The 22,831-nt window shown below is 34.4% G+C and overlaps 1 protein-coding gene across 1 annotated transcript in view; it reads left to right on the top strand.

The window, feature by feature from the left end:
- LOC128985647 (uncharacterized) overlaps positions 1 to 22,831 on the top strand; it is a 133,177-nt gene that overhangs the window by 103,825 nt on the left and 6,521 nt on the right. Inside the window, exon 8 of the mRNA XM_054405387.1 lies at positions 5,107 to 5,239. Within this exon, the coding sequence (XP_054261362.1) occupies positions 5,107 to 5,239 (133 nt within the window). The remainder of the gene's footprint in view (positions 1 to 5,106; positions 5,240 to 22,831) is intronic.

Here is a 22,831-nt window from a genome sequence, read left to right as displayed (position 1 = left end):
GCTCCGAGGAGTCAAGTGAGATTCTTATGTACATAATAAGAGACAAAATAAGTGACTTTCCTCGCTACAATGATGCGACCTGTATAGATGTCGCAGCTATTTTTAAAGCTGAAAACAGAGCACCACCAGACCAAATAAACCTTAATTTCTTTTTTCAAAAACTAATAATGTTAAACGCGAATCCGTTCTAGATCCGTCGTTAGATCCACTTGCTTGCCCTCTAATGTTCCCAACCAGAGACTTTGGTTGGGGCCCCTAATTTAAAAATGCCTAAAACAGAACCTATCGTAGAAATAACTTAACAGTGCTATACGTGTCGTACTGGTTGGCGTCAAGAGAGGGATTTGGCTTGCAACATTAAGTTTGAAAAGCCCACTTTACAGTGTGGGGTTGACATCTACGTTCTCATAGATGGGACCCACCTACAATACATAAATAGAGCAAACCAAAGCAGTATGAGAGCGGATCTATGTTAAAATATTGTAGGTTAGTTTTATAATCTTTTATAACATAATATTTTGCATATTTCTATAATCAGTTATAGACTTTAGAATGATTCTCTTATTAAGGTCTTGCTATTTCCGTTTTTGTTTTTTTTATTTTTTATTACAAGCTGAAGTTTTGCTCAATTTCGAGCAACAGGTTATCTAGTACGTACTAAGTTATTATTCCACAATAAATTACATAATATAGCACTAACAATTATTATTTTGGCACTCAATCTTCAGACGGTACGGTATATTCAGTATTAGAGTCAGTCTCATGGTGACAGCATAGAGTGCCGAGACCCGAGATATATTAGCTCCTAATTATACTACCTATTATGTAATTTGTAATTTATTGTCAATTAAAAATGTATGTAGCTACGATGTGTTTTGATTGTTTATCAACAAAACATCCACGAAAACCATTTAAGAGGGAAATTTACTATACAGGGTGCAAGGGCGTACCCAGGATCAAAACTAGGGGGGGGGGAAGAGTGTGCTTGAAACAGGGGCGGCACACCGGGGGGCCTGGGGGGTATTCCATAATACCCCCGGGAAAATTTTAAAAACAATATGCTGAAATTAGCGTATTTTACGCTATTTTGTGACATTAATATAACCAACCTAGCTCGATAATCCAGCTTTTAAGTCTTAGTTTATGAAGTGGCTTTATGTCCGTCAATGTAGTCAGGTCAGGTTGCTTAGCTGTACAATAAACATTTAACTGTATTTTTGTGTCCATGCCAACTTTTCACATCCATTTATAACACCCGAAATGTCCAAAAAATACTCCTTTGGAAAGCCTTTCAAAGTACTAATACCAGATAGGAAGGATTGGTCTGGCGGAAAAGGACCCATACCCACAGGTGATTTAGAATGCTATACTGATGGTTCTAAGATCAATAATGGGGGCACTGGAGCAGGTGTGCATTGGACAAATGGAGGCACTGGCATTTGTCTTCCAATGGGGGTGTACCCAACTGTTTTTCAAGCAGAGGTCACTACCATTCTGGTTTGTGCTCGAGAACAGCTTAACAAAGATATCAGAGACAAAACAATCAATATCTTTACTGATAGTCAAGCGACCTTAAAAGCATTAAACTCTTACGAATTCAACTCCAGGCTCGTGTGGGACTGTCTTGCTTCTGTGTCTGAGTTGGGTAGGAGAAATGACCTTACGCTTTGCTGGGTGCCAGGACACTCAGGCATTAAAGGTAATGAAGCTGCAGACAGATTGGCAAATACTGCCTCTGCGACATCAATGATAGGCCCACAACCCTTCTGTGGTATCTCACGAAACAGTGCATGTTCTTCGATTGCGTCATGGGCCAAGGAAAAGCATCGCAAACGCTGGGTCGATGTTCCCCTTCTTAGGGTCAGCAAGCTTACTCTGTTTAGGCCTTCTAAAAAGGTCGCCTCTGACCTCTTGAGACTAGACAGACGAAGAATTAAATTAACTGTTGAACTGATAACTGGTCATGGAAGATTCAGGAAACATTTACAACGGATGGGCTTATATGATGGTGAACCGATCTGTAGGTACTGTGATAGGTCAGAAGAGACAGCTGATCACTTACTCTTTGATTGTAACGAGCTCTCTGACGCTAGATTGATAACTCTTGGAAATATGGCTAGAGGTAGATACCTTCCTGAGGATGAACTAATTGGGAAGCTACAGGCATTCATTGGGCACTTTAACTTGTAGGTCAACAAGAAAGCAATTGTCTGGGGTGCGCAATAATTCGATTTCGGATGAAGTGCTTTAAGGTCTCGACCTGCCCCTGTTAGATAAGATAAGATAAGATAAACACCCGAAATGTGTGGTAAACTATTTTGAAGAATGCCTGATAACTTATGCCGTAGAGCAATTTTGTTCATTACATTATTGTTGAAGGCAAATGAAAACAAAATAATGTCACAAAAAATAGGTTATACTGCACAAAGTTGTTAGTTTATAGGCCTACATATTGCAAGAAATTGGTCTGTTTATTACAAATGTAGGAATTTAGATTTTATTTAAGAAATAACTCAGAAACTAATGAAAAATTGATAACATGTGTCAAAACATTTCATAACAAATCTGTCTATCTTACTCATATTTTCTCGTACCAATAAAATTTTTCTTGGATCTCAATTTTGTATACCTTATCCTGGCTTCTAGGGGGGGGGGGCAGCTGCCCCCCTCCTCCCCTCTCTGGGTACGCCCATGACAGGGTGACAATTAAGTCTTAGGATGACTTTATAACTTTAAAACAAAAAGAGATATCACAACCAAATTTGGCATTTCTTTGCTGGTAACAGTAAGCTACTTTATGGTGTTCATTATGATCGGATGTCATCGATGGGGGATGTCACATGGGGAAGGCCCATATGGAGTAGGTTGAAAATCTTAACCCTTCGCGGACGGATGACGGATATATTTGCCTGAGTCTTTGGCGATAAAGGACAGGTGACGGATATATCTGCTTATGGTTTTTGATGTTCTGGACGGGAAGCGGTTATATCCGCCTTCTCTTCAGACAGACTGGCAGGTGCTTGAGCAGTAAACAGATGTTTCGCGCTACCAAGGCGCCAATTTTCTGCTCTTTCCATGACTGCGCTCTCCCCCACACTCCCCCCTCTCACCCGCGCCAACCCCTCTCCTGCACCACCCCACCTCCCGCGCACCTACCACCACTCCTACGCTCCCCCCTCGACGTTTCACGCTCAACATTACGTTGTCTTTATTTATTGTTTGCGTATTGTTCTTTATTTATTTCCTGAAGTTGTCATGGTCATATCTTTAAAGACGGATGGTGGATATATCTGCTGCATTTCTACTCATCCACAGACGGGTAGCGGATATATCAGCATAGTTATTACGATTTCAGATTATTCTGTTTTCAGATTGGGAGTTTCCAATAAGTTCATGAAAGTATGGTGAATTCCGCAGAAGAGGTAAATGGTTCTCTCATTTATGGCAACAAAGAGTAACAATTGAACTGTCTCGGCCAGTATCTTTTTTGCTTAAAATGTGCCACCACAATGTAAACATTTAACGTTCATCTGTCCAAGGCTAGATATATCACACACAGTGGTTGCCATTCTGTAACCTTAAAATGTTCCATTGGGTGGTTGATGCAAGCGGCCACGTTTACGATTCCTCCAGCCACTTACAGTTCTTCGTCTTACTGGTGGCATTTAATTTTAAATTGAGATATAATACGAAAGTTAACCAAAGAACAGAAAACACTACAACGGAATTTTGATGCATATTGTAAATTACATAATATGGTAATTGGTAATGTAACGGGTAGCTGCACTGTAAATAATCACTTTCAAACATTAATTTTATCACACCGAACTGTAACCAAAACAACACGATAATTCAGTAAAATGCGATGTTAGGTAAAATAAATTCAACTATTACAAACAATTTGTTGTCAAGTCTTGCTCAAAAACTATTAATTTACTAACCAGACTTATTCAACAGATGTTTAGTAAAAATATATATTTCGGCTTTTGCCTGGAAGTAATAAAAACGAGTAAAAAATTATTTTGACAGTATGAAGTGTTCCATTGTGTTTATTTTATGTATACTTGTAAAACAAAACACAAATAAAGAAAATTAATTTTTATTTTTTCCTCTAATTTTTTCCCGTCCTATGTCACGATTTCGCCCGTCCGGGAGGGGTTTTAAAGGTAAGCATAGGTTGGTACGTACAACGTACATAAAATTGTTGTACATACTCTCAACTGTACATAAAATATGACTAGTTGAACTAAAAACAATGCCGCAAACCGGATTCTTTCTTCTAGCAGGGCAGACCTGAAGAGGTAGCGTATAATAACATTGCAAATTCAATAGATCTTTGAAGAGCTGTCATTTTTGACTCGATTGTCCATTTGAGGTCCGGTTTGCGGCAATGTTTTTAATTCAACAAGAAATTTAATTTGATGTACATATCACCTCTGATGCTTATCTTTAAGATTTTCAACTTACTCCCTATGGGCCATCCAATCACCATGTACACAAAAAAGTTGCTTACTATTACCTGTAATGATATGCAAAATTTGGTTGTATTATCTCTTTTCGTTTTAAGGTTATAAAGTCGCCCTAAGACTTAATTGTCACCCTGTATATGTGTATGGTGATGTTTGTGATCAGGGGTGATTATTCAATTTCTGCTCCAGGGCGCTCCAAACCTGGTTACGCCACTGCACAGCATAGACAGATCCACTCGAACCCTCAATGGCTTCAATATATGAGTCATAGTGTATTTGAATTAACTTCCAATATCCATTAAAAATATTTTATTTATTTAAAGATTGATTACAAGAGAAGGCTCAAGTTACTGTTCGGTTGATGGGTTCTTGAATGACAAATAATTTTACAAATCTAATTATTGTTACCTTTTTTTATGAATTATAACATTAACATACTAATGGTGGTCTAGATAAAATAAGACACTGTGTAGTCAGTAGTCATTTGGAAAGTACTGATTTTTTTGAGTTCAAAGTCTAAGTTCTTGGTTGAGACTTTTTTGTTGTTGTTTGATTTTCTCTAGTAATTATTTTTTCTAATAAGAGTTTTAATAATGTTACAAAGGAAATGCTGTGTTATAACAATAGCTTTTATTAGGAAAATAAAAAAGAACAAGAACTGAGAAGAATGCAATTCATGGAAAAAGAGTTGAAACAAGTTATAAAGGAAAGACAAATGGAAACAAGCACAAAACCCCACGATGCATCTCTGTCTGAAAAGACTTTTGGAAGTAAGTAGACTATGTGCACCAAATAAGTTACCATAACATCAAAGTCTTAAGGCCAGGTGTATGCTAAGACACACAAGGTGGAACTCACAGCAAGCCAAGTTTAGCGACGCAAAACACACAGCACACGCACTTTAGCAGTTGACAAGATCGACAATACATTAGTAGTAACTCCTTTAAGTCCGGTATGGAACTTTAATTCCTTCCCTATCTAAATGACATCCACGTTTAACATATTTTTAGTCAAATGTTAATAGCTATGCTGTTAGTAAAATAAAATTATTGTCCAAATCTAAAAAAAATAATCTATAATACAGTGTGGTTTAAATGTCCTGGAAGGTGTAACATATTTCTTACCAATATAGATAAAGTAATGATACTTGGTAGGCTATATCAATAATAGCCATAAATATCTACTCTTTTAAGCTATTAACACTTTTTTATCCCTTAACGGACGGCCCGTGAGGAGTCAGACAAAATTCTTAAATAGCAGCGTAAGTCGAGTTTGGTATCAAATTAAAAGTATTAAAGTCAACATTGCTGCCAACTCAAACTCAAACAGACAACCGAGTCAATAATGGCAGCCATTCAAATATTTCTTGAATATGCTTTTTTTAATCTTTGAACGACTGCCATTTTTTACACAGCTGTTTTTTTAGCTCAAAATTTGGGTATTGCATTCTACAAATAAAAATTTTTAACCTGATGTTCATATCCACCTATGCTTACGATCGTGACTTTCTTCAAACTTCTAGTGGGCGCCCCACAGTAGGCTATAAGCATTGCAAACTCAAGGAATCTTTGAACAGCTGTAATTTTTTACTCCATTGCCCGTTTGAGTTCAGGGTTGTGGCATTGTGTTTTACTAACGTAGACCTTTAATTTGATACCAAACTCGACCTATGCTGCTATTTATAAATTTTGTCTGACTCCTCATGGGCGACGTACACAACCCCCCCCCCCATGTTCCATTGGGTGGGAACACCCAAATGTTCTGCTCAATGCGCTGACTCCTCATGGGCGGTTTTGTCTGACTCCTTAAGGGATAAAAAAAGTGATTAAATTCAATTCAATTCAAAACTACTTTATTCATCTCTTGTACAAAATACATTGAATAGTGTCAACAGTTCAGCTGCAAGTAGGAATAATATTTATTAAATACATTTATAAAATAAGAAAATAAAAACAAAATTTCACGAACTTACATTTTTTTTTAAAATAAATTGTAAACAAAAAATACATATCCTGAATTAGTTTTTGACCTCAAAGACTATCCAACTCTTCAAAAGAAAAAATAGCCTTGCTGATGAGAAATCTTTTTAATTTATTTTTAAGTATTGTTTTGGAAGTCTCTGATTTAGTTTCGATTGGGAGATTATTATAAAATTTTGATCCCGCATATATGGGTTTTTTATCAAAAAGTTTTAGACTATGGTGGCCAATTGCAAGGTTTTCCCGATTTCTGGTGAAATAATTATGACTATCCCCAACTCGTTCCAAATCATGAAGTCTGTCCTTTACTGATAAAATTGTTTCAAAAACGTACATTCCGTAAATTGTCATTATATTTTCTGATTTAAAATGTTCTTTATTAACAGAAGTTTCAAAATCTAAATTGCAGATGATTCTAATAGCTTTCATTTGCTTTTTTAGAATAGAATTCAAATTGTAATCACTAGTTGCACCATAAAGTGAAATCCCAAAAGATATACTTGAGTGGATATAAGAAAAATATATAACTTTTAGAGTTTGTTTTTCACATAAGGGTTTCAATCTAGATAAAGCATATAATCCTGATGTGATTTTGGCAAGTAACTTTTTAACGTGACTGTTCCTTTTCAGATTTTTATCAATTTCCAATCCCAAGAATTTAATATGTTGTCCATACTTAGAATTTCTGTGTTCTCGAGTTTGATGACTGGTTTATTTTGATCTCCTAATTCTCGAGTTTGAAAACTAATGAAATTTGTCTTATCTGGATGAAGAAGCAAATTATTAGAATTAAAAAAATTATTTAACACAGCTATATCAGAATTTGCCTTAAGTTCAATTTCATCATTTGATTTTGCAGTGATTTTCAAATTAGTATCATCAGCATATAGGCAAAGTTCACTCAAGTCACTGAGTTGGGGAAAGTCTCTAAAGTAACAAATGAATAATAAAGGGCCTAAGATGGACCCCTGAGGCACTCCAAATTTCACATCTCTAATAGAGGATCGGTAATGAATTTTATAGTTTTTGTTGTTTTGGTGAATTATTTCTACAAACTGTTTTCTGTTGGAAAGGTAAGACTTGAGTAACTTTAATGCATTGTTCTTTATCCCTAATTTGCTTAGCTTTGAAAGTAAAAGGTCATGTGATATTGAATCAAAGGCTTTACTTAAATCCATAAATAATCCTACCACTTTTAATTTACTGTCCAAACTATCAATAATAGATTCAACAAACTTTGTGGCAGCTGTTATTACAGATCTACCACTGCGGAAACCATGTTGACATTCTTCAAAAAGGCAATTCTTTTCAAAAAAATTTACTAGTTGATTATAGATTACTTTTTCATAAATTTTAGAAATAGCGGGAAGCAGTGCTATTGGTCTGTATAATAGCTTACAGATAGTGATAATGATAATAGCTTAAAATAATAGATATTTATGGCTATTTTGGATATACCAAATCTCATTAATCTATATTGGTTATAACAAATAATGTGACGTCTGCATCTCAGCATACGCCCAGCATGTGTAATAGTATATTTCATACCTAGGGCCGAAAATGAGGTTTTGCTGGCGAACACGAAGTCGGGAACTTAAATCGATCGAGAGCTGCAAAACCATTTTGGTCCGTGGTACGAACGCTATTATACACCACACCATACCCTATTACCACTATTCACCACTATAATAATGCACACTGATAGTCAACACAACTACAACTTTAAGGTTATGTGAAGAAATAATTTGAGGAATCAGCAAAAATAAAAATAAATAGTTCCTAGGCAATGGTGACAATAAAACAATTCTATTGCAATGCTATGGATTTTGTTTGTGTATTTAATATGCATTCGTTTTAAGTAAGTAAGTGGGTAGCTGATTTTGCGGCCCTAGGGATGTAAAAACCTGCTTGGTCCACAAATAACGATGACAGCTGGCATGGCCAGCAAAACATAACTTACAGCCACCAATTAATGTATGTAAAACCGCTAAAAACATCATAGTGGGGTGAAGATATATTTATTGCCACACTATTCAGTAAGCTGTGATTTCTGGTCCCTTTGTAGACAAGAACGTTGTTGTTTAGTAGATAAAGGGCTTGCCATATCTGCTGGAGTTTGATAGATTTGCCTAGTACCCTGGTGGGACACTTTTTCAATAGGTTATGGTTTGAGCTCTTTAAGTGGGCTCTCAACGAAGCTACACAATAAAGGGACAGGCTCCTTCCACTTAAGCATTACTTACAATTATTAAACCTTGCTTAAAAAAAATATATTAAATCCCGTAAAATATTGAATACAAAGGAGTGTTGTGATTGTTTGTATGAATGGGTTGTGTTTTACGTACACTGTATATTAGTTGCTAGTATGTGGCAAAAGTTATCATTCACAGTAGTCGTAAATATTCCAGCGTGGGAACATTCACCATAGTCTTAACACCAACATAAAGGATACTTGGAAAAGCCAATATACCAATGATTGTATGCAACTCTCCTGGGGCGGTTCAAGCAGTTCTGTACTTGCATGAAATCTTGTGCTCTTGTGTCGATGTTCAATACAGTAAGAGTGGTTCTAACCTAATCAGTAACTTCCCACCTCCCAATGCCTGTATTTAGTGGTCCCTTTTTATTGGTTTTGAGAATAGTGCACAAGGTACAGGATTGTGTTTTGTTAATTAGTTGTTTCTTCTATATACTGGTTAAATTACAGAATTGCTAGATTATTATAAATGCCCCTGCCACAGCAAACCTGCAGACTAAGTGGATTTCCACTTACCTGATTTGATTCTGACTTAAATATATTTAAATAACATTAGATTCAGGGGTGCCCACAGAATGATTTGATAGTGCGAACCGTGCTATACAATTCAATTTTGGGGGGGAATTTGAGATTTAATGATGTTTTTTTAGATCTGGGGGGGGGGGGAAATTTAAAAAAAACTCTTTGTCAACAAATAAATATTTTTATAATGTATGGACATTAACCCTCCAAGTGTCCATAGTTTAGGCCTTAATGTCCACCTATTTTTGGCGCATTTGCAAGGTTTTATTAAAACGGATCTGAGAAGCTTAAAACAATGTTAATTCTAATGTTCTATATACCATTTTGTTTGGAAAATCATGGGCTTCAATATTATATATACAAAACATAAGGAACATTTTTTCAAAAAAAAAATTTTTAGGTAAAAAAATATAATTTCGAAAATTTTCAAAAAAAAATAAGTTTGCGCTCAATGAAATTGTATAAATTATAGGCCTATAAATATTTGAAAATAGCCACTTTGTTCTAAATTTTATGAGGATTACAAATATATAATAATATAAGGAAGTATATTTGCAAATAAATAAGTTATGGGCAAAAAACTGATTTCAGTACATAGCGTTTAGCTAAGAATGCAGAGCCTAACCATAGCTAGGAATCTGGCTGATAATTTACATCAATATCACTACCTACTTCTTCAGGATCATCAACCAGCACTTCAAAACCACTTAAATCTTCTTATAATGCACCACGTATATCACTACTTTTGATTTTTAACACTAAAACAATGATAAACGTAATAAAACACATCAGTCATCGGTCCGGGGGAACCTAGCTGTTTACAAATACACGCACGTCAGCTGTCTGCTACAATATTTTCGGAACTAAAATGAATAGCGCTTAGAGACAGACCTCTGGAGAAAGCTTAGAATATTACGGAAAGAACGATACATAACTCGATCCAGTTCAATCCGATTCAGTCAGTCATAGAGCCTTCGCCGTAAACGATGTCTGCGTGTCGAAAAATCGACAAGTAACACTACACAAAGTGTGCTGCTTGTCGAATTTTCGTCAAGTAACACTGGGAGGGTTAAGAGACAAGCTGTGCTCATAATCAAGCATTAATATTAAACATAACACAACTCGTCAGGTTTAGCATAGCCGGTGAAATGCGCTAGCACTGTACTGGCGGCAACAGAGTGGCGAGTGAGCTCTCGCTCCACTACTCAAAATTCGCTAATGTGGTGGGATCTATTATCGCTGGGAGTGCTGAGCGCTAGTGTAGCTTTGTTTACATCCCGATTCCCACCGCCCTTTACGTGCGTGTATGTTGTACACCAACCGGCAAACGGGTTGTAGTTGTATGCAATATTTTATGAACTAATAAGTTAACACTTTTAGTAAGTTTCGTGATATTATTACAGATTTATTAGAGTATGTAGCCATACTACGATTTTGTCGGTTTTAGTGATAATTTAAATTTAAAGGCGTAATGATGATGTGGTGATGTTATTGTGAAGTGGGTGTTCGTGAAACTTTCTAACATCGCTCTGGAGGAAAAATTACCAATTAAAAAGCTAGGATCTCACCAACATAAAGGCTTTAATTACATCTTCTCAAAAAGATGGTCCTAAGAAAATTAGAACACTTTGCACTTCTTGGTTTGAAAAAAAAACCTTGGCTTACGGCAAGTGTGATCAAAGGGAGTCTGTTTTGTTTTTATTGTATATTGTTTGGGAAGGAGATTAATAGAGACAAACTGATTATGACAAACTCGTGATAAACCAACGTTTTCAATACTAAGCTAAAGAAAAAAAACGTACCATTTTTTAACCAACCCAACTTCCAAACAGGTGCCTCAAATGATAAAATTTAAAATGTCTAAAATTTCAAACATTTTCCATGGAATACCCCCCAGCCCCAGCCCCCCCCCCCCCGGAATGCCACCGCCACTGGGGGGGCTTTCAATTTTGGGGGGACTCGCATTATTGTTTTTGGGGGGATGGGCACCACTGATTAGATTTAACAAGTACCTAGGTTTGCTCCTACAGGGACGGTAATAAAGTGTGTATTTAGTAAAACATTAATCTATTCTATATATAATTCAGTTTTAAACATCTTTGTACAACTAAATCTGGAGTTCTGCTTGACCGATTTTATTAATTAATGGGTCGTTGGAAAGCTTGGGTTGTGTAGATTTGCAAATAATTATGAAAGTTTGTTTTTGTTATGATTTATAGGAAAAATGAAAAAGAAACATGTTTTCCATTGGAAATACATTGAAAACGGTGTTTTTCACACTTTTTATTTTGGTGCGACTATTAGCTGCCATTTTTAATATTTACAAGAAGTGCATGGCATCAATTTGTAGAAAATTTTATTCTTTTTCAGAATATCACCTTTCACTTTGGTCGATTTCCTCACCATTTAAAAGTTATTTGCAAAAAAGCTAAGCAACCTCCGAATTTATAGTAATGAGAAAATATTGAGTTTGGGATATTTTTGTTAAACTTTGTACAACTAAATCTAGACTTCTACTAGACCGATTTTGTTAATTAATGGGTCATTAGAAAGCCTAACTCATGTAGATTTGCAAATAATTATAAAATTGTGATTTTATTAAATATTTATGGTGAAAAAGTAAAAATTACAAAAATACATTAATAAACTGCTTTTTTCAAGTTTCTGTTTTCAAGATTTTATTTGTAGTCAGCTTGTGGCTGCCTTTATTAAGTATTTTCAAGAAACGCATAGTAGTTATTTGGGGAATGTTGCTGGAAGTCAACAGTGCCGGAAGGTCAAATAATCTATACTTGTGCCGATAGGTCAAATACTACAATGTTTGCAGTGTCTGTAGATCAAAAATCCCAGTAAGTCAAACAATACAGTCCGTGCTAAAAACGTAGTCTATGTTAAAGCGATTGACACATTGGGAATTTGACCTAATGCAACAGCAGTTTTAATATGACGAAATACGATAAAATACAAGTTCAGTTTCGCTGAGTCAACAGTGCCGGAAGGTCAAAAGCAATTAAACAGTAACGTCGATTCAGTGTAAAGTAGACCTCCTGCAACGCTTACTACCAACAAAACTCGCTTTTAGTTACTTGGTGTTTTGTCATAATTTGAATAGAGCTAAAACTATCATATTTTGTACATAGCTTATCTATTAATGCTTCTTGCCAACTGTTTGGTCAAAACTGTAAATAGGTATAGTTTATTTTTCGAATATTAGGTAATGAAAAGCCTTTCGTCAAAATTTGTGGCATGAAATAGTTAGTAAGCGCGGGATTAGTTAACGTATTGGCCAGGGATGTTATGTCAATGGAAAAATTGATGCTAATAATTATATGCTACACATACGTTTTTGATAAATGTATGGTACACTCTGGTTCGAGATATATTTCACCTAAGAAGAGGTAACAATAACCTTGACGCTGCGGTCAGGACGATCTCAAAATTTCTGGTTATTATATACGTTTATAAAGGAGATCCATTTAATTTTATAACTATATTATGAGTTATAATGTACACATAAACTGTGTACATATAAGCCTCGGAAGGGTTTAAACCTGTCAAAACTATCATCATATATATTAAAACGTAAAAGGGGTTTTTTGAATCACGATTCTGAATCAACCAGTCGACGGATTTTCATGATTTTTGTGTCGAAAGAAAGATAATTTTGAGAAGTAGGGAATGCCAAAGCCATAATTATAAATAAGGGTCCAAGTTTTTAAGAAATTTAGTTTTAATTTTTTTAAAGTCTAGCAGCCGACGCTAACCTTCTAAGCTAGCTTTTAGTACAATATAATTTGCATTTGCTTAACATAACATCTGTAAACATTCAGCATTTGTGACACAAATTCAGTATTTGGAAACAAATTTAAAGACATATTTAGAGTTGACTTGTTTATATTATGTGTAATCCTGACCATTGATACATTCAATTCTTTGGTATGAGGATGGCAGATTAATTAAATATGCATAGTAAAATAGTAGGATGTTCAAATTATTTTTTAAAGCAATCTATAATATTAAAACAAAACAGTGTTTTTTTATTTCACGATTCTGAATCAACCACTCGACGGATTTTCATGATTTTTGTGTTGAAAGAAAGGTAATTTTGAGAACTAGGGAATGTCGAAGCCATAATTTTAGTTTAGGGTCCCAGTTTTTTAGAAATTAAGTTTTAATTTTTAAAAAGTCTAGCAGCCGACGTTAAGATTCTAAACTAGCTTTTGGCATAAAATAGTTTGCTTAACATAACAGCTGTAAACATTCAGCTTTTGTGTCACAAATTCAGCATTTGGATAAAATGTAAAGACATATTTATGGTTGACTTATTTATACTATGTGTAATGCTTATCATTGATACGTTCAACTCTTCTGTAAGAGGATGACAGATTAATTAAATATACATAGTAAAATACTATGATGTTCAAATTATTTTTTAAAGCAATCTTTGTAATCTTCGATTTGTTTTAGAGCAATACAATTTGTTTTAACTAACAGCTGGTTAAATATAAACTATGGAACTATGTGGTTATTTTATTTTACTCTTATTTTGTCATTGATTATAGGAAATAAGTAAGATTAGTAGAGATAATTAGACGACAGTTTAAAATAGTTTAGACCAAAACTAATTAAACCACAGTACAAATCGAGGCTCTGTACACGAGTCAAAGGATAAATGAAATTTATTTTTACTGCTCCACTTTTCAAGGAAAGAATAGAAAAATAACAATGTTTACATGTTTTAATTCTTCATGGTAGCTTTTAGTTTACAATTAATGTGTGTCTGCTTTAACTTTGTTTGGATTAGGCCCGGAAATATTGATGTCATAAAAAGAATTTCAAGAATAATCAGGAATCACGATTCTAAATTACCACCACAACCTCAGCCGGGTTTTATACAAAGATAAACAGATGGATGACATAGATTGAACACAACGTCGACATTGACCTAGGATACTGCAATTAATTAGACAAACCATCCTTTTATGAAATCGTGTTCAGTTGTGGTTACGTTTGGGGGTCCCTATATCAGCGCCCCCAAACGTGAAAATATCACTTTTATTTCAACTATGAATAATTGTAGTTTAAATTAACTAATATGGGAAATTACGATGTACATTTATTCAATGAGGGTGGGTAATTATCAAGGATAGAACTGATAAGGGTTTGGATAATAAACATTGACAATTACGTCATTAGCTTTACTAGAGTGTTTACTTTTTATATTCCTGCTACATGTGACCAGTTCTTTTAGTAATCGTGAGCTATTTTTTTCAAATGAATGTTATTTGAACCAAACAGCTGTTTTAAAAGAAACTGTTATTTTTTTTACTTTTCTTTGTTTACACTTATTTATTTAGCAATTAATGCAGTGAAATTTGTATAAAGGATAGGTGTGACGATTAGTTTTGATGTTAGGACACCAAAGTTAAATTATGTGTACTCGTACTGTGAATTTGATTGGATATTATCGTTTTATTTTAAGGTCGTTTCTATTCAGACCTACTGGAAATTGTGTATAGTAGTTGTATTGTGGTGATAATAATTTTGGAAGAGGCAGGTATGCTATGGAAGGTGGTATCGTTGACTAGGTCTATACACTTCTCAATTGACTTATTACTCTCTCTACTGTAGGCTACTTATAATCAGTGTGCGTCTGTGCAAATCTTATGCGATAATTTTAGTTTTATTGTAAAATTACCGGATTTAAAATGCATATCGAATAGGCCTATGATGGAATAAAAAGATATTTGGTCACACAACATTTGTTTACAAGATGATTTTTCACATTAAAACTGCAAGAAACTTTGTCTTTACCTATAAGTGTAAACTAGCTGATCTGAATTGTACACGGTTTGAACTGACTACTGAATTCCCGTACGTAGGACGGGCTAACACCTCGTCTTTGTAATCATCGATTTGTTTTAGTCCAATATAATGAGTTTTAACTAACAGCTGGGTGAATGTAATTATTCTATAGAACTATTAGATTTTTAGCGAAATTCCATATAGGGAATAAGCTATTACCGTAGTACTCATGGTAACACCTGGACCCGGGACCGATTAATTTTTCGTTTTGAGGTCCCTAGAGGCCAGAAACACCAACCGTTCAAATTCATATATACAGGGTGATCAACTCAAGGAGGCCACCATTGGGATATCGGAAACGGTAAGAATTAGAGAAAACTTTAAATGGGGGCATTCCTTTATTTCTGTGGCAGTTAAAAATATGATTTTAGTTTTTTGAAATTCAGCCACCATTTTCCAAAATGGCGGCCAACTTTGAAATTTCTTATGGAACACCATCATGTTTTCAGATGGAATAGGCAATTTAAAAACTTTTTTATCCTTGACATTTTTTCGATAAACCCACTCGTTTAGGAGTTACAGCCTATGAAAAAATGATTTCCGGTGTACATTTTACATCATGTAGCTCACGAGTAAGTTTAGAGCAAAATTGCAAGAATGAAATTAGTCTTAGAATTGCATCTACATTCCATAAAGATTATAAAATAACCGTTTTCCACTTTTCAAGTTTGTCGCAATTTTGGAAAATGACTGCCATTTTTTAAATAATATAATTAATATTTTTAACAAATTTTATGGTGTTTTTGGAATGTGGAAGCAATTTTTAGACTTTTTTTACTCTTCGCATTTTCGCTATAAACCTACTTGTTTAAGGAGCTACATGATCACAGAATATAGAACCTTAACATGATGTAAAATGTACACCGGAAGTCATTTTTCCATAGGCTGTAACTCCTAAACGAGTGGGTTTATCGAAAAATGTCAAGGATAAAAAAGTTTTTAAATTGCCTATTCCAATTCCAATTCCTATTAAATATAGGGTGTTCCATAAGAAATTTCAAAGTTGGCCACCATTTTGGAAAATGGTGGCTGAATTTCAAAAAACTAAAATCATATTTTTAACTGCCACAAAAAATAAAGGAACGTCCCCCTTCCTAAATATATATATATATATATATATATATATATATATACATATACTACACAGTATATATATAGCCTAGTATAGTATGATAAATATTTTAGGTGATTAGGTTGAAGCAGCGACTACAAAACTTTGAGAATATTCAATATTCCGATATTTGGATTGTTGATAATTTTAGACTTCCCCTGGTTCGTGACTATATGTGGATATAAGTGTATATTTGTTATAACAGTCAAGTTCAATTAATTGTGAATGTTAAAAAAATTCCCAAGGGAGACCCCCAGTAGCCCTGAAGGTTTATCTACGACACTGCTTTACTAATATAGTAGGCCTACATTAATGGTATTTTTCAAACAATACCAATGTAGTAAATAGGCAAAAGTATCGATGACAAAATTTGTATATTTGTATGATTTCCATTTAATGGAATCATATCGTTATGCTTGCTACAGCCTTGAGCTTTATTGTATTCATTTTTGCTTTTAAGCCAACAGTAACGATGAGAAATAAAAATCATCAATAAATCACTAGCTTTTTATCTCTATTGTTTGGAAAACTCACTAGTATTGTGCTTTACAATAGTTTTAGACCCTGTGTCTGCGGAAGCATTATTTAAACTTCCATCTAAACAAAACTCTTTAACTACTATCATTATTTTGTTTAATTATTCAATAAATGCACAGTCAAGTCTGACTTCGATTCCAGCTTTCTGGTAAAATCGGTAAAAAATATTAAAATTTATTTACCTATTTAAAGATTGATTTGTGTTGAAATTTAAATATAATACTCTCAAACCCAACCCAAAAATTTACTGATTCATAATGGTTATTACAACTCTTCATTAGTATACAGTAGAACCTCTTTAATCCAAACCCCTGTAATCCGAACGTCCACTAATACGAACGAACGCCTCATTGCTGTACTCTATGCACAGTACAGTAGTTCTTTATTGTATACTGTATTTATTGATATACGCACTGTAATTATTTCAATTGTAATGTACAGTACTGTTTATTCCCTATGTTTACTACTGTATTAAATAAACACTGTATTTTACTTTATAAAGCATTTTTCACTTTTCCTTAGCTATTGTTATGTTAAAACAACAATATGTTCTGTAATCCGAACTATTCAATAGTCCGAACTACCCCCAGTCCCAATTAGTTCGGATTAAAGAGGTTCTACAGTACAGGTTTTTATTAAGGAACGGATTGTAAAAATATATTGATCCGTATGTCAAAATGTATGTTTTAGTAGGTGAGGAATCCGATTTTGGCATTTTAAAACTTTCCAAAATGTACGGTTTAGGCTGTAGAGAGAAAAATACGGAGAAACTCAAATATTGATTTAAAAAGTTTTTTTGTGTTGAAATTCAGGCCTGAGCCCAAGGGATTTAAAAAAAATTAAGGTTGGTTTGCAAATCTACATGACACCCTCTTTCTAATGAGACATGAATGGTCGAAATCGCCTAAGAAATGGCAAAGGAATTCAACGGAAAAATTTTGTGTTGGCGTTATACAGTATGGTTAAAAATTCCCGATTGGTTATACATTTTTAACAATATAGATAAAGTAAAGAGACTTGGTATATCAATAATAGCCATAAATATCTACTGTCTTAAGCTATTATCACTTTTTTATCCCTTTAGGGGGGTGTGTCACAAAGAGTAAGACAAAATTCTTAAACAAATTTAATACTTTATACCTGTCTTTGAAATGGCGACCATACAAATGTAGGTATTTTAAGCCATGTATGGATGGAGATGAGTATGGTATGAGTGGCGCGATCTTGTAGTCTTGTTAGTGACTAAGGCCAACATAATCCTTATACTCAGCTGTTAATTAATAGCCCATACAGTCAATTAATAGCAGCAGAGGTCAAGTTTGGTATCGAATTAAAGGTTTTATTCATAAAAATACATTGCCGCAAACCCAAACTCAAACGATGATGATGATGATAATAATGTTAATGATGTAGCTAAAACGTATTGTTTGAAATTTAACAGCTGAAAAGAAGTGAAATAGAAAAGGTTTTGGTTAATCCATCAAATTGTAATTGAACACTAGTAAATACTAGAGCACTTGTGATCCCTTCCCCTTCGGTTTCATGTATTCCTCTCAATCAGTTCAAACCCAGGAGGATTAAACATTAATATTAAATCCTCCTAGGTTCAAACCTGAAACACCCAGATTGAAACTCGCCTGTCGTTATTTTAACATCTCCTTAAATTTATTTTTTTTACTTACATTTTCAAAAAAGAAAGATTATATTAAACTAATTTGGATTTTAAAAATGTGAACGTTTTTCATTTTATTAAAGATTTATGGTGATAGGCCTACGTAAATATTATGTTGTAGTTAAGTGTTAACTACAACATAATTTACATAATTACATATATTACATATAACATAATTCAACGGCTTACCCAAAGTAGTGGAAACAATGTACCGCCAGTCCCGGGGATGTGGAAGCGAAAGGGTAAGCAAGGGTTGCGCTGGTACTTCCCCGTAGTACAGGGGGGGAAACGCCTCTTCGGTGGGCTTGGCACTGATGAGGTAGGCTTAAGTCAGACAACCCGAGCCGGTCCTCCAAGGTCATGTGGGGGTTGAGCGTTGGGCCAACAACTCACCTCGGAAAAATCATATGTTCAGAAACAACAACACAATGCCTCGGAGTTAGGACAGAATCTAAGGATCAGACCAAAGATACACCAAAAAGGACTAAGATTTGGATCATGGAACACAAGGACTCTAGCAATACCTGGAGCCATAGACATATTATCAGAAGAACTGCACCGATACAAAATGGACCTAGTAGCATTGCAAGAAACAAGATGGCCAATGGCAGGAAAAATTAATACTAGAGAATATGTTATTTATTACAGTGGAAACAATGATGGAAGTTACCATAGGGGAGTAGGCTTTGCTGTAAGTAGAAGGATCCAACATGCTGTGATATTCTTTGAAGCCAAAGACGAGAGATTATGTACAATTAGAATTAAGGGTAGGTTTAAAAACTTATCTGTGATAAGCTTCTATGCTCCGACCGAAGATGCAGAAGATGAAGAAAAAGACAAATTCTATGAAATGCTAGGAGAAGAGTGGAGGAATTTACCTAATTATGATGTAAAAATACTTCTAGGAGATGCAAATGCAAAAGTAGGAAAGGAACAGATGTGTAATAATAAAGCTCCAGGAATAGACGGAATAACCATAGAATTACTAAAAGCAGGAGGATACGGACTAAGCAGACAAATACATAAACTTGTTCTAAAGATTTGGGAACAGGAGACAATTCCAAAGGACTGGCAAGGGGCTATCATAATCCCAATATTTAAAAAATTAGACAAGCGTAATTGTAACAATTATAGAGGAATTTCATTGTTAGCAAGCACCTACAAAGTACTCTCAAAAGTAATACAGAGGAGACTAGAAGAGTATGTGGAAACAATCATTGGAGAACACCAGGCTGGTTTTAGGACAGGAAAATCAACGATAGATCAAATCTTTATTCTAAAAGAATCAATTGCCAAACATTGGGAATATAACCAAAATTTCTTCTACTTATTTGTGGATTTCGCCAAAGCATACGATAGCCTTAACAGACAGCGTATATGGAAAATAATGGAAAGTTTTGGAATACCGGAAAAACTAATAAGGTTGTCCAGTTTAAGTGTAGTTAACTCAAGATGTAAGGTCAAAGTAGAAGGAGAAATGTCTGACGATTTTGAAGTGGATACAGGAGTTAGACAAGGTGATGGACTTTCCCCCACTCTATTTAATATAGCCCTGGAAGACTCCCTGCAAAAAGTAAAAAACTCTAATATTGGAATCAAAATTGGCAAATCCTTAAACATTTTAGCCTTTGCAGATGATTTAGTTTTGATGGCAAAAACCAAACAAGACTTAATAGACCTCACAAAATTACTAGTTTTAAACACAGGAAAAACAGGATTAAAAATAAATGACTCGAAGACTAACTATATGATAGTAGGGAGGACCCAAGAAGACCTTAGGGAAGATGATTTTCTGGAAGTTGGAAGCCACAGATTTAGAAGAGTAGATACATTTACATACCTGGGTACCGTAATATCAGGACAAAGCAGAGAAGATCTAGAAGTACAGAATAGACTAAATGCCGCAAACAAAAGTCTCTATGCCTGCAATAAATTAATGAGCTCAAAATTATTATCCCACACAACAAAGTTACGTCTGTATAAAACAATAATCCGTCCAGTAATTTTATATGGCTCAGAGACTTGGATCCTGAACAAAAAAGAAGAAAGAAAAATAATAGTTTTTGAAAATAAAGTATTGAGGAAAATTTTTGGCCCAACGCTAGGAAATGGAGAGTGGAGGAAGAGGCACAACCAGGAAGTAAGAGAAATGTACAAAAATGCAGACATCATCAGAGAAATAAGAAGTAGGAGACTAAAATGGGCAGGACACATACTAAGAAGAGAAGAAGAGTCAAACCTGAAGAACATTCTGAGGGGAACACTAGAGGGACGAAGACCCAGGGGACGACCAAAGACTAAATGGTGGAACCAGGTGCAACAAGACATGAGGCGGCGGGGAATTGGAGATGAGGATGCTGAAGAAAGAGACGGTTGGAGGCGCTGTGTTGCTGAGGCCAAGTACCGACTGGGGTACAAATGGCCAGGGCAGTAAGTAAGTAAGTAAGTTAAGTGTTAAATTTGTAAATTTTAAGGTGAATCGAGATGAATCTTTTTTATAACATGGGTCTCTCCTACCTTAACATACATTACATACCAAGTTTCATAAACATCGGTTGGAAAAGTCTAAAGATAAATATTTGTATGTAAAAAATACAAAATGGCGGATATCTGGTTAATGAAGCGGTTTTGGAAAAAAATGTTATTCTTGATTTTATATTTATTTTGACCCAAGGAATCACTATGTAAAATATCTCCCCACTTTTTGTTAACACCCTGTATATGATGTATTCTTATTAATTTAAGTGAAAAATGTAAGCTGGTAAAGGTGTTTTATAAATAGGTCTAATATGAATGTACTGGTGATTTGTATATTCATCTTTTTCTTGTCTTTAGAACTGTAAAGTAAAAGTCTACTCAGCTGGCGCATCGTACGATGTAGTTTCTTTCCATGTGTTGCGAAATGCTAAATTTGCTGTCCTCTTTAACTTAAGTTATCTATTAAACCACTAATTGTAAAAAAATAAAAAATATATATTTTACGCATCAAACTTTTGGCTACAACTTTGCCACAGACAAAACCTCTCCAACCAAAAAATAAAAAAAAATTCTCGCATGCTAACTTTTTCATGTTACAAATCACGATTTAAAACTATTTCACCTTATACATAAATTTTTATTAATTAGATCAGTAAATAGTTTGAAGTTCCAACAAAATAGTCATCGAGTAGGACTAATAAGAAGCTCTGTGCCAATTTTCAAAATTTTAGTACAACTTCAAGTACACCAAAACACGAAATTATTGAAGTCATGCGTCGAGAGGACTATCGTTGTTTTTCACAGAATATACTTTTGACCTTCCGGCACTGTTGACTCAGCGAAACTGAACTTATATTTTATCGTATTTTGTTACATTAAAACTGCTGTTGCATTATGTCAAATTCCCAATGTGTCAATCGCTTTCACATAGACTACGTTTTTAGCACGGACTGTATTATTTGGCTTACTGGGATTTTTGATCTACAGACACTGCAAACATTGTAGTTATTGACCTATCGGCACAAGTATAAATTATTTGACCTTCCGGCACTGTTGACTTTCTGCAACGCGTCCGTTATTTGTAGTAAATTATATTCTATTTCAGAATATCCCATTCACTTTGGTCGATTTCCCCTCTATTTAAAAGATATTGGCAATAATCTAAGTGATTTCCAAATTTATAGTGGTGAAAAAATACTGAATTATATATATTTTTGTTAAACTTATGTACAACTAAATCTAGACTTCTACCGGACCGATTTTGTTACTTAATGGGTAGTTGTAAAGCCTAATTCGTGTAGATTTGCAAATAATTATGAAAGTATGATTTTATTAGATATTTGAGGTGAAAAAAATAAAAAATAATACATTTAAAACTCCTTTTTTCCAAGTTTATATTTCCAATTTTATATTTGTAGCCAACTTTAGGCTGCCTTTATCGAGTATTTTCAAGAAATACATAATAGTAATTTTTAGGAAATTTAATTCTTTTTCAGAATATCACCTTCTATTTTGGTCGATTTCCTCGCCATTTCAAAGTTATTTGCAAAAACGTTAAGCAACCTCCGAATTTATAGTAGGTAGTGAGAAAATACTGAATTAAAGATGTTGTTGTTAAGCTTTGTACAATTAAATCTACAGTTCTACTGAACCGATTTTATTAATTAATAGGTCATTGGATAGCCTAATTTGTGAAGATTTGCAAATAATTATGAAAGTACTGTTGAGGTTGCAAGCAAGATCGTTTGGCTATAAATCGATGATAAATAACTCCATTTTTTTAACAATTTGTGTTGGTTGGGATTTAGCTGTGTGCTTTAATGAAATGGAAGCTGGTATTTCAATGAAGGTTTTTAGGTCAAAACAAATAGAATAGCATAATTAGAATTAAGAAACTATGTCTAAAACTAAATTCCATATCCAAGATATATACAATTTTTT

This window comes from Macrosteles quadrilineatus, unplaced genomic scaffold, assembly GCF_028750875.1.
Source record: "Macrosteles quadrilineatus isolate MER2022 unplaced genomic scaffold, UCM_ALF_1.0 Scaffold_2__2_contigs__length_208266976, whole genome shotgun sequence".
Lineage (NCBI taxonomy): Eukaryota > Metazoa > Arthropoda > Insecta > Hemiptera > Cicadellidae > Macrosteles > Macrosteles quadrilineatus.
The sequence above is the reverse complement of the archived record's forward strand: the minus strand, read 5'-3'. Positions and strand labels throughout refer to the sequence as shown.